This window comes from Ptychodera flava, chromosome 3 (genome assembly GCF_041260155.1).
Source record: "Ptychodera flava strain L36383 chromosome 3, AS_Pfla_20210202, whole genome shotgun sequence".
NCBI classification, from domain to species: Eukaryota; Metazoa; Hemichordata; class Enteropneusta; family Ptychoderidae; genus Ptychodera; species Ptychodera flava.
This window is the reverse complement of record NC_091930.1, coordinates 14225025-14239078: the sequence shown is the minus strand read 5'-3', so window position 1 is coordinate 14239078 and position 14054 is coordinate 14225025. Positions and strand designations below refer to the sequence as shown.

The 14054-nt window shown below is 36.4% G+C and overlaps 1 protein-coding gene across 1 annotated transcript; it reads left to right on the top strand.

The window, feature by feature from the left end:
- Positions 1–7632: 7632 nt before the first annotated feature.
- LOC139127531 (golgin subfamily A member 6-like protein 7) lies at positions 7633–10791 on the top strand. The gene is made up of 2 exons (XM_070693441.1): positions 7633–8178; positions 10003–10791. Exons 1-2 carry the CDS (start codon positions 7633–7635, stop codon positions 10789–10791), a joined length of 1335 nt encoding a protein of 444 aa, XP_070549542.1.
- The last annotated feature ends 3263 nt before the right edge of the window (positions 10792–14054 follow it).

Genomic DNA, 14054 nt, shown 5'->3' with positions numbered 1-14054 from the left:
GTAAATAACCGTCGATGTCGGCAACTCTCTCGCTAGCCCTGTGTACGATGCTGTAGCACATAGCATCGTACGCAGGGCTAGGGGACAACATGGGGTCGCAGCCATGTTGCCTCAAAACTTTTTTCTGTCTGCACTCAAAACTCAAAAATGTCGGATATGAACCTGAAAAATCGATGCAATTTTGTCAAACTTCGGCGAAATTTCAGCCTATAGACAAAATTTCATCTAGGTAAGGTAAATTTACTGAAATTTGATCGACAAATAATCCTGAGCTTGAACGTGACAGCTCGCCTTCTCCAGGAAGTCAAGCATCCAGCTGCCCATACACAGTTGCCCATATGGCCAGGTTTATGAGATTGTTTTCAAGCGACGGCGGCAGACCGTACGGGGCTCTGGATATGAACCTACCGCCGGTGTAGCTGTAATAACTGTTGCGTTGTTTTTAGTGCCCACGGACGAAGTCCTGGGGGAGTTATAGGTTTGGTCATGTCAGTCCGTCCGTCCGTCCGTTCACGAAGATATCTCAGACATGCCCTGGTCAATTTCTTTCAAACTTTGCACAAGAATAGTACCCAACCCCATACAAATGCACGTCCATTTGTTTCACAATGCGATCGAATTTGGCCGTGTTAGAGGACTTTTAATTTAGTTCTCCATAGACTCCCATGTATAAGGCCAAGAAAAATAAAAATTTAGTTTCTCATTGTATTCATATTACCTAAAGGATGCAGTGACACAGTTTTTGTCCCCATAGATGAAGTCCAGGGGGCTTATAGATTGGGTTATATCCGTCCTTGAGTCCATCAGTGAGTCAAACGGTTCACGCAGATATCTCAGACATTTTGACAAATTATCATGTGACCTTGGTGACCTTTGACCTCAAATATACATTATTGTCCATAACTCAGTAACCACAAGTGCTAAACCTTTCATATGTGGTATGATGGGACACCTTATGACACCACATATTGTACCCCATTAATTATGCGCATATCTAATTTTGAGCGAGCCAATAGAGCTAGAGGTCTGATTTTTGGTATATAGGGATAAGTTAACAATATAATTTGTTAGACAAAACGTCACGTGACCTCAATGACCTTTGACCTCAAATATACATATTTGTCCACAACTCAGTAACCACAAGTGCTACACCCTTCATATTTGGTATGATAGGACACCTTATGACACCATATATTGTACCTCATTAATTATGCGCATATCTTATTTTGAGCGAGCCAATAGAGCTAGAGGTCTGATTTTTGGTATATAGAATAACTTAGCAATACAATTATTATGACAAAATGTGACGTGACCTCAATGACCTTTGACCTCAAATATACATATTTGTCCACAACTCAGTATCTACAAGTGCTACACCCTTCATATTTGGTATGATGGGACACCTTATGACACCACATATTGTACCTCATTAATTATGCGCATATCTAATTCTGAGCAAGCCAATAGAGCTGGATGTCCGATTTTGGTATATAGGGATAACTATAGGGTAGAAATCTAAATATGCCATCTTAATATTAGACATCTACCATCGAGAACAAAAGAAATTTGCTGTAATTTGAATATTTAAGGAGTTTAAGCAATTTCCACTATAAATAAAGAACCCTTGCCTCAAACTCTACAAAAGCTGCTAGACATATTTTGCCGTTGTCATGCCATTGCTTCGTTTAATAACAAGTTAATCAAATGCCTAATTGACAGGAGGAAATTCAAGAACACATTTGAGTAGTAGTATATATTGTCCTCAAAATTACTCTATCACGGCCCAAGTACTCATTGCCTTCAGCTATACTACCTTGTTATTATTATTATTATTATTATTATTATTATTATTATTATTATTATTATTATTACGACTGTTGTCATGGCAACTCCCTGGGTAGAAAAACAAAATGGCGGTCCCTCCGCGCGAGCTGCGTACGTACGATGATCGAAATCAGGATAGATTTAAAGCTGAGAACAGTTTTTAATCGGTTACAATTGTAATAACATATTGCACCTCAAAAGGTTCCTGCTGTAATACGATTTTTTGTATCCTGGTGTCTTTTTCTTTGGGTTCATTGACATATGGAGGACTTGCAGCGATGTCGCGCGTGATGTTGACTTGTTTTTTTTTTTCTTTTTTTTTTCTTTTTTTAATTTTTTTTATTTCACATTTAATCAGAAACAAAGACAACAAAACAAAAACAAAAGCAGACAGAACAAAAACAAACATTTTCAAAACAAATCTATGAGGCAAAATGTTTACAAAAAGTCCCCAGTTTTGTATATGTTTTTCCAGTGCGTCATTTGACAATGCTATACATTTTCTGTATGTACACTGATCTTGCATAATGTTTAAAATTAAAAGGGCTTCGAACAGAGTTCGTGTATCTACATTTGAATACATAAAATCGTCCCATAAGAAAACAAAGTTAATAATTGAGCTAGCCATAGGATCTATGTCATTAAGGATACAATTCATAGCGTTCAACAATAATTTTGTCTGTGTAACGTCGTAAATCCACTTTTTTACAGAGTTCCAAAATTGAGCTGTGTGTACACAATCCCAAAATAGATGATAATAGTCTTCTTCTACTTGTTCACAAAATGAACACATTGGCGAATCAATCAATCCCCAAATGTGTAATAAGCGATTTGTTGGTAAAATCTTCATAATAAGTTTGTATTGAAAATTCCTTAATTTAGTGTCAATGGTTATTTTGAAAGGAAGCAAAAAAAACTTTGTCAAGTGGAATAACAATATCCAGAATATTATGCCAGTACATTAAGATGTTAGAAGGAATACCAATAGGTGTTTCTAAATTTATAAATAAATGTACATATCTCTATTAATCTTTTTACCTGATATCCATTTATCATTTCGAAGGTTTGGTTTAAAAACTAATAACTTTGATGAATTTGATCTTGTGATCATCTTCCTCCAGGCAGATGGTATAGCAGATAAAAGTTGATTATATTCAAAAAAAGTACAAATACTACCATATTTTTCAACAAATTGATCAAATGTGTAAAACTTACAATAAATATCAAGAAGATCATTAATAAAAAACAACGCCATTCTCAGAAAAAATATTCCACGGAATTGGCATCCCATGAATGCGTATGTCAGAATTATTACAAATTAGTCCTTGACAAATATCATCCTTACAATCAACTATGTTGTAATTGTATTGCAGCCATGCTGAAATAATTTCATTTAGAAAAACGAAATTAATAGGGTCCAAAGTACGAAAGTCACAACTTTTAAGATTGGCATAATAAATAAGAGGTCCACCAATCTTAGAAAGTATAAAATTATACCATTTACTACAAAATAAACTACTGCTACGCATGATCCTGATAACCCAAGCTGCTATTAATGATAAGTTAGAAGCCCGTAGGTTGGTCGGATTAAGACCACCAAACTCATAAGTATTGTGTGTTGTACTTCTTTTTACCCAATCTCGCTTATCCTCCCATAGAAACCTAAAAACTAAAGAATCGTACTTCCTAAAAAAGTCAATATCAGGTGATGGAAGGGACATAAAGAGATATGTAAATTGTGAAGTGACTAAAGATTTAATAACAGCAACTTTCCCATACAGTGTGAGACCCCGTCCCTGCCATGGCTGCAATATCTTCCTCGCCTTTTCAAGACGAGGGTTAAAGTTGACATTAACTAGTTGTGATAAATCTACTGGAATGTGTACACCAAGAACATCAACAGCGCCGTCAGTCCATGCTAAAGGACATTTAGTTTTGATATGGAAATTAGTATGCTTCAAATAGCCGAAACCGTTTAAAATATCAATTAACGCATTAAATGAATCTGACGTTGGCTGGACTGGAAAGTTCGTGTCATCAGCATATTGTGATATTTTGTTCTCTATGAAACCCATAGTTAAACCTTTCACAGCCTCACAGTTTCTCACTCGGATTGCCAACAATTCTACAGCAATGACAAATAAATATGGTGATAAAGGACAGCCCTGACGAGAGAGAGTAAATTTATCAGAAATGTGACCATAGTTAATTATACGACTGGAAATATTATTGTACATTACTTTCACCCATGATACAAAGGATGAACCAAAATTGAAAAACTCCAAACTCTTAATAATGAAATCCCATCTCACTTAGTCAAATGCTTTCTCAAAATCGGCGATAAAAATCAGGCCAGGTTCTTTTTCATTTTCATAAAGCTCTATAATTTCTAATAGTCTACGGATATTATCAGCAATAAATCTACCATGGATGAAGCCAGTTTGGTCTTCGTTAGTAATATCTGAAATAACATGTTTGACACGTAAGGCAAACTCTTCGCTAAAATGCGAGTATCGCAATAAAGCAGGGTCAAAGGTCTCCAATTTTTTAGAAAAATTGGGTCTTTGTCATTCCCTGTGCATCCTGTGATTTTGACTTGTTCGTATAGTTTATGAATGGAGCCTGTTCACATAACCAATTCCGATATTTTATGTGCAAGGCGTAATAAAGTAAAGCCTCAAAATTTAAGGTTTTTCGTTCTATGAGTAAAATTATGGGCATGGGTATATGATAAATCGGTTATTTAAGCAATAATGCACCCCCTCCCGGCTCATAATGGACGAAAGCAAACTTTGCACGACATAATGTACGAGGCGAAGCCGAGTACATTATGGAGTGCAAAGTTTGCTTGAGTCCATTATGGGCCGGGAGGGGGTGCATTATTGCTATTATTTTATAGTTTTGGCAATGCCAGTGAATTTGTAGTTGTAGAAAACGAATAAAAAAGGAAATTTTATCTGAGTTTGAAGCCAGTGAGCGTCGTCCAGCATGATCGGCCCTGACTCTGTACATATCACATGCACTCCACACTGCACAGTGCACTGCACTGAACACGCACGTTCAGCACAAAAAATGACCAGCACTTTCACGGTTCATTTTGAATTGAAAAACGATGTATTTTCGAAGGAAATGAAAAGTAACTGCATCCCTACCGTCTATATCAAACTTTAAAACATCACCTTTAAATATCATGCCATTCAAAAAATCGACACGGTGAAATGCCAGAGATGAAGAAAACGAAATGTTCATGCATCGACATCAGTATGATCAGCGAGCTGCATGCCATGGTATCAGCTGATCAATACGATCATTATTATGTCGCTAGTAGTACAGCATTCATTGCAAACTATATCAACAGAGTTTAACATTGTTATTCAAATGTTTATATTTCAATAATAATTGTGTCTATAAATTTAATTTTCGATGGCTCCTTGAGAAGAGCTATTTTATTTCGGCGAACGACAGAACTTGACGTAAACGGGTGCTTGAAAGGTACAGTTGACAAACATACTATACTAGAGGGTTTCGTTACCGTCGCGATATCGAGAACAAGGCAAGGTAAAATCACAGACATGGAGAAAAAAAACGATGAATGAAAGTTGTCTCGGATTACAGTCAGTGCATCAGAATTAGGTGGCCGAGATGTTAGATCAACGGAGAGTCCACGGTCGTCATGATTGTTGGTAGTAGCTGACCTTGGACCGAGACTTTGAATGGCTCCGTAGTAATTTCCGTAGACACTTCCGGTCAAGGTTGATGACAGCAAGCTGCCGTTGTTGGCCCGTTTACGGCTGGTTCGAGTAGCCTTTCACGCTTGCATCGTTTACATGGCCACTGACATACATAATATGCCATGTGTCAAATCCAGTATCGTCTAGGAGTTTGCAAACGTACTGAGTTCTGTTTCACCTATACGGCAACGAAGCGAACCATGTTGTAAACAAACGTGGTAGTACAACCAGCGTATCGGACGGGGACTGCATGCTGAGCGCCAGCCAGACAGACGGCAAGTGCGTGCGTGAGGACTCAAAAAATGTAATAAATCGTACAGTAAGACATTATTATCAATATTGTGAACCATTGTCAAGATTTATAGTTTTGTGTATTACATGGTTTATCCGATATTTCCCCTCCTTTTAAATGCGCAGTCCTTTTTTCGTTTTCCAAAAAAAAAAAACTTGCTCGCTGTGGGGCCGCAATGCTGAATAATGGAATACATTATCAGTAATAATGTATGGATATGACGTCACAAAATTCACTGGTATTGACAAAGCTATAATATAATACCCAATATCTCCTGTTCCTTGTGTCGTATCACAGGAACAGGCGATATTGGGTAATAACCTATAAGTGTATATGTATTTCTTTCAGATTCTGTTGAGAAATAAAGCCGAAGTGATAAAAAGTTATGAGAAAGGTAAAACTCTAAACTTTGAAAATTATTACAACCTTATACCTGTACCATTTTGCTGTTTCCATAACAAATGGATTTCGCACGACTGTTTGTGCTGATCTTAAAAAACAGCTGACGAGTCGACAAAAGGCGTATATATTAAATTAACAGTCTTCTGATACATCATTTCTTCTAAAGACCAATTACATCGTCATTTAAAAATGTGTGAAAATCGATTAAGTTTACAAAATATAATGTGTATTTATTTAATTGACGATGTGAATGTTTTGCGCAGGATAAGGTAATATGAGCTTTATGCAGCAAACATGTGGTTTCCTTTTAAAGTTTTCGTCTTTGTCTTTGTCCTTGCTATTTTTAACTTTTGAGTGTATTGTTTATTGTTATATGTCTTTTGTTTACTAGATTTTTCTATGGAAACGTTTTTGTGTCTCGACCTCAATGAAAAAGGGTTTATTGTAAAAAAACCTATGGAGTTATCAAGACTAATAAATAAAAATTCATTCGAACTATCTTACGGGAAGCATTTCGCTTTGAGTTACAGGAATTACGGAAAAGAGAAGTCGTCGCACATGTAATGTAATAAATGGTATGCACATAAAGCGAGCAAGCCTGAATTTTATCACTAAACGTAAAATATGACCTTCATATAAAACTGCAGCTGAAAGGTTTCGAATCAATGTTCACGCCTAGTATATTGACATTTATGTTGTAAAGCAACATATTGGGTAATGATGCAAAATGTTTAAAAAGCAATATCTTTTGAAATTCCCAGTAATCTATTATTTCTTAAGCTAACTAATGAGGAAGATCACAACAGTTTTTATCATGAATACTTCGATTTGGAATTTTTAGAGATTGTCATAGGAAAAGGCAAGATGAATCAGTATGCACTGACGACAATATCAATCTCAAATTATAGCATTGAGGTGCAATAATTACCAGGTCCCAAACCTTTCATGTTTATTAAACCTACCAAAAAGTATTGCAATGATCTAATAGGATGCAATCCCTATAAACAGAGCTGGAGGCTTAGCGCATTTCAAAATCAGCTAGTGAGGTAAATATGGAATCATATCAATAATAGAGTTTGCATTGAATTTAAAATATTCAGCAATAAATTGAAACTTAGTATACATTCTTCCTCCAAAATGTAGAACTTGAGGATATTCAGCGGAAAATGATATCACAGACAAAATATAAAGAGACGAAGCGGTTAAACGACCAAATGAATGTTGAAAAGCAGCGGTTTAAACGACCAAATAAAACATATGAAAGAGGAAAATCAACGCATGAAAGATCAAATTAAACACACAATACAGGAAACGGAGCGACTGCAAAAACAAACGAAACAAACAGAAGAGGAAAATTACCATTTGAAAGACCAAGAAAAACAAATGAAGGAAGAAAAGAAGCAGATGCACGAAAAACTACAACAAATGGAAAAAAAGGCCGAGCAAGTTCACGACCAAGTTAAGCAAATGCAAGAAAAGAACAAGCAGTATAATGACCAAGTAAAGCAAATGCGAGAAGAGAGCAAGCGGTGTAAAGACCAAGTAGACCAAATGACAATGGACAAGAAGCAATTAAATGACCACGTAAACAAATTCAAAGTAGAAAGGAAACAGTTAGACGACGAAATAGAAAAACTCGTAGAAGAACTGAACCAGTCAAACGACCCAGTAAAACAAATAGAAGAGGCAAATGAGCAGTTGGACATCCTGGTAAAACAAATGAAAAACACAAATGAATACCTTAGTGACGAATTAAAACAAAGCAATCAGGCAGAGGAGCAGTTAAACGTAGAAATAAAACAAATGAAAGACGAAATTGAGCAGTTACGTGACCAGGTAAAGCAAACGATACAGGAAAAAATGCAGTTCAAATACCAAGTGGTACAAGTAAATGAAGAAAAAAGGCACTTAAAAGAAAACCTTAAGCAAGTGAAAACCGACTATGGGCAATTAAGTGACCAACTAAAACAAATGCCAATGTTAAAGGAGGAGTGAGTGACAAAGTAAAACAGAAGAAAGATGAGAAAGAGCAGCTTTACGACCAAGTACCTCAAATACATCAGAAGAAAACGCAGATTAACGACGAACAAAAGCAACTGATCAAAGAGAAAGGGCAGTTGCTAGAAAAAGTAAAACAAATGAAAGTGGAAAACAAAAAGTTGCAAGACCATATAAAACTTTTGGAAGGAGGAATGGTGCAAGTACTTGGCCAAATAAAACAAATGAAATCGGAAAGCGTGCCGATAAACAGCCAAATAAAACATATTGAAGAGGAAAGGGAGCAGTTACAAGACCAAAAACAACAAATCAAAGAGGAAAAAGTGCAGTTACAAGACAAACTAAAACACATATCATTCATGCAAGAGGATAATGCAGAGCTGCAAGACAAAAATACAAAAAGCGAAAGAGGAGCAAATACAATTACATGACCAAATAAAACAAATGAAAGAGCATAACGAACAGGAACAAGTGCATTTCCAAGGCCAAATCAAACATATGGAAGAGGAAAAGGAGCAGTTACAAAACAGGTTAAAACGAAGAAAAGAGCAAAATGAGCTGTTAGAAGACCAAATAAAACAAATCAAATGCGAAAACGTGCAGTTACAAAACGAATTAAAACATAGATCATACATGAAAGAGGAAAACGTGAACTTAAATGACCAAATAAAACAAATGAAAGAGCATAACGAACAGGAACAAGTGCATTTCCAAGGCCAAATCAAACATATGGAAGAGGAAAAGGAGCAGTTACAAGACCAAAAACAACAAATGAAAGAGCACAATAAGCAGTTGAATGACCAAATAAAACAAATTCAACGGGTTGCATTGCCGCTTGAAGAGCAAACAAAGCAAATGAAAGAGAAACATGAGCAGTTTAATGACCAGGTACAAACAGAGAAAGAGAAAAATGTGCAGTTTTAAACGGTCAAATTAGACAGCTAACAGAGGAAAATGAGCAGCTGCACGAACAAGTAAAGCGGATAATGAAGATAGCGAGCAGATCTACAACAAAGAATTAAAGCAAGTAAAAGAGAAAAATGAGCAGTTACATAACCAAATAAAACAAATGAGGGAGGAAAAGGTGCAGTTTCAGGACCTAAAAAGGCAAGTGAAAGAGCAAAATGAGCAGTTACGAGACAAAGAAAAATTAATGGAACAGGACAAAGTGCAATTACAAGACCAAATAAAACAAATGGAAGAGGAAAAGGAGCAATTACAAGACAAAAAACAACAAATAGAAGAGCAAAATGAGCAGTTACAAGACCAAATAAAACAAATGAAAAGGGATAAAGTGCAGGAACAGGTGCATTCCAAGGCCAAATCAAACATATGAAAGAGCAAAATGAGCAGTTACAAGACCAAATAAAACAAGTGAAAGAGGATAAGTGCAGGAACAGGTGCAATCACATGACCAAATAAAACATCTGAAAGAGCAAAATGACCAATTAAAAGACCAAGTAAAACAAGTGAAAGAGGATAAAGTGCAGTTTGAAGAGCAAGCAAAGGAAACGAAAGAGCAAAATGAGCAGTTACAAGACCAATTAAAACAAATAAAAGAGCAAAATGAGCAATTACAAGACCAAATAAAACAAATCAAAGAGGAAAAGGAGCAGTTTCAAGACAGAATAAAACAAATAGAAGAGCAAAATGAGCAATTACAAGACCAAATAGAACAAAAGAAAGAGGAAAAAGTGCAGGAAGAGGTGCAATTACATAGCCAAATAAAAACATCTGAAAGAGCAAAATGAGCAGTTACAAGACCAATTAAAACAAATGAAAGAGGATAAAGTGCAGAAAGAGGTGCAATTACATGGCCAAATCAAACAAATCAAAGAGGAAAATGAGCAGTTACAAGACCAAATAGAACAAGTGAAAGAGGATAAAGTGCAGGAAGAGGTGCAATTACATAGCCAAATAAAACATCTGAAAGAGCAAAATGAGCAGTTACAAGACCAATTAAAACAAATGAAAGAGGATAAAGAGCAGAAAGAGGTGCAATTACATGGCCAAATCAAACAAATCAAAGAGGAAAATGAGCAGTTACAAGACCAAATAGAACAAGTGAAAGAGGATAAAGTGCAGGAAAAGGGGCAATTACATGGCCAAATAAATTATCTGAAAGAGCAAAATGAGCAGTTAAAAGACCAATTAAAGCAAATGAAACCGGTTGAAGTGCAGTTTGAAGAGCAAACAAAGAAAAATGAAGAGCAAAATGAGCAGTTTAATGACCAAGTACAAACAGAGAAAGAGAAAAACGTGCAGTTAAACGGTCATATTAGACAGCTAACAGAGGAAAATGAGCAGCTGCACGAACAAGTAAAGCGAATAAGAAAAGAAAGTGAGCAGACGTACAACCAAGTATTAAAGAAAAATGAGCAGCTGAATTACGAAATGAATAGAGAAAATGAGGTGTTAAAAAACAAATTAAAAGTACTGCAGCAAGAAAAGAACAGCAAAACAGTACTCAAAGAAGAGCGAGGAGGTCATCTACGAACCGCAAATGGCGAGAGATACACCTCAGGAATTTGGTATGAACAATGAAGTTCTCAAATCATGTGACAAAGAAACTCAGACGGAGCAGAATAACAGTCCAATAGAGATGTATAAAGCAGGTAGGATGTCATTGTATTTACGATCAGTGGTCAGTAATCTTAAAATTTTCGCAGATTTTTAAGTATTATATATTTTAAGTATCGTTTTATGAGTCATTTGCTACCGTAACAAACTAATATATTACAACAAATCAACGATTGTCATGATAAATTCGAATGAAAAGTCACTGTCCAGGTTATCACCATTTTTACATTTTAAATCAATGCAATTTATTTGCTAAACAACGCCATGTCTCAGCTCTTGAGTTTATTGTCGAAGCCTTGGAACAACCGGACCAGAGAAAGTTCGCATTACAGCTGGAAAAGTCATTAAATGATCTTCACAGAAATAAAAGGTAAGTGAACGATCTTCATAGGAAATTCCTGTCAAATTCGTGAAAAAATCTTTGAAAGGTACTTTGTATCGTTAAAAGACACTACATTTTTGTTAAGAAATATCAGAAATACTTGAGCTCACCTACTGTGTAACAATGTTTTGGAAATGTGAATAGTGCTTAATTAAATCAGGTAAATATTGCCATTGTTAAAAGATACAGAGAAGAGTTGCAGTCGACGTGAGAACTGATATAAGGCGACTAAGAATACCTTATACTTATTTTGAGTGATGTATAAAATGATGACAGCTTTTAGGGGGTATAGTTTAAACAGTCGATAAGGAGAGTTAAATAATAAAAATGTAGAACACTAGTGCATACGTATTTGAATTTATAAATGTAATATAAATGTTTATAATACGTCTTCACAAAGAATTGCCACCTCATGTTTGTCGTTTATTATGTAAAAATTGCAAATTTTAGAGTGACCCAATAATATCATAATTTGTACATACATTTCGAAAATTCGGTTACGGTCGGTACAATTTGGGCAGCGTTATTACAGTTCAAATACCTGAATGTATAAAATTAATAGCAGCCTCTTAGCATTGGTTGCATTAGCGCGCAGTTTAACAGTAAATTGAGTGCCATGCACAGTGTTGTCCTTAGAAGCGGGTGCCGGGTAAATAACCCGGCTGTTTTGCATTTTTCCCGGCTACTTTAAACGTCATTAGATTATTTTATAGACCTGTAATTTCGGGATTGCACTGCCAGCTGTTACGGCACACGTACGATTAGCAGTTTCGCGATCCCTTTCCCCGCATGGAACTGCACAAACATAAAACAGTTTCTAAATACCCGTTTGTGGCTTTTGAGCCCGATCTTTTATTTGTTAAATAGTGTGATTGGCTGATGGACGCACCTATGGTGTTGTCTTTGTTACGAGCAGTGTAATTGGTTTGATTAGTGTGAAGGTCATCTTAGGTCATTTTTAACGGTGGCGTGAAAAAAGAGAAATGTGGCGTCGACCATTGGCACCTTGCCGATGGAATATTTTTTCCCGAAGAAAGCCCGTTCGAAAGGTATACTTGATTCCAACTATATATTTAGTTTATGTGTGAAAAACTTCAATTTCGCTGAATTTGTGAGAGAAAAGGGCAGAAAAGATGTGATTTTGATCGACGATTCGAAGTTCATGAGACAGTGCAGCTAGTTTTCCGCCGCCGCGCTGGCTGCCAACGTCACTTCGAGCTTCGAGTATGATCTTCTTAACAAATCAAGTTATTCTCAGAGCAATACCGACGCATTGTCTAGATTTGAAAACAACGAGCTAGAACTGATTAGTTTAAGAACAAACTGTTTATTTGAATGGGTATTTTTTTCATTGATTACTTTTACGTACAAGAATCCATGGTCACAGGCATGTGTGTTGCCAACCGGCGCATCATCGGCTTCACAGTGGCGCTGATCTCCTGTTGTTATACGTCGTGCATTCCGGCATGGGTTCAATTTCACTGCACCTCTCTAGCTCTATGTTCTCCATGTTGGTTGCCGGATAGTGTCTTCGATGGACCCTCTGCATTATTCTTTTTTCACGGACTCGTGGAGCAAATTTGAAAGAAAATAGAGTTGTTTCCTTCCGACGCCATGCTGCATATCTGCTTTGAACAAATTTGGGGACAGCGAGACGCGATGATCGCGCACGGTTTGCATTTAATTTGTTGCAACATTTCTGTTAATCACTCACTTTGTGTCATAAGTTTCAGAAACTATCGCTCGTCATAACAATGAAAAAATGCGTAGAGACTCAATCCAATGCGTAAATATTATTACGTATTGGATCGTCTCTCTAGCGGCATTTTTTCATTGTTATGAGTTTTCTATGTACGCATTTTTTTTGCGTAAATGCGAACACTGTTACAGTGAATTATCTTACCGATGTTTTTTTAACGAAAGCGAATGTGTTTTTATTAGAATACTGTCGGTATTTTGAATTTTCCATCCTGATTTTGGGAAATGAGCAATGAAATGAGCAGACTGCAGGTGATTTAAGATTAAATGTTAAATCTTCAATGCAAATAAAACCATAAGTGTGTCATAAATAATACAAACAAAACAAAATCATGTTTGTTTGTTTTGTTGTATGTGAGCCACGTCTAAGACACACAACAAAAGTACTGTTTCAGTCTCAGCTAAATGTCACTTCAGATGCCACCAGAGAACACCATTTCCACTCCAAAATTTCATTTTTCGCCTTGCGAGAGGGGGGACACCCCCTCTCGCGCTCTTCCCCCCTTGTTCGCTACGCTCACTCGCTGCTCGGTCGCTTCGCTTGCTCGCAGTCAACCCGTCTACTTTCTTTAATTACCCGGCTACTTTTAAATATAAGGACAACACTGCATGCACTCGATCCTCGAATTATCAATTTCAACTAACAGCTTGACAAATATTGTTTGGTAAAAACATTAAGGTATTCCTATTAGTGGACAGAAAAGAATTAATATAATAATTTGTTAGTTTGTAAAACTATCATTAAAAGCACAGAAGCTTTGCCTTATCATCCGTTTGGCGAAAGTATTCTCACGTGCAACCTAGAGGCTGATAGAGAACCGCTTAGGTTTATGTTCACGCACTTTAGTAAATATCGTACCGACCAATGTCTACCTGCCTGAGGCCAGGATAACTCAGGAACTGCACATAAATACATATAGTTGGTTTGTAGAAATCAACATGCGAACTAGAGGCCGATAGAGACCCGCTGTATTATATAGAGACTAAATGTTATTTTTGACTACTTTGTTGATGAATGTAAAAAGCTTTTACATCTCACGGGATGGCCTAACAAATATTGCTAATATAGTTGTTAAAATACGCAATG

Bases quoted from the DNA above. Each gene is read 5' to 3' on its own strand.
- LOC139127531 (XM_070693441.1), top strand. From the start codon at position 7,633: ATGAAGGAAGAAAAGAAGCAGATGCACGAAAAACTACAACAAATGGAA. The intron at 8,179-10,002 runs GTGAAAACCGAC...CAAAATGAGCAG, and splicing joins TAAAAGAAAACCTTAAGCAA to TTACAAGACCAATTAAAACA.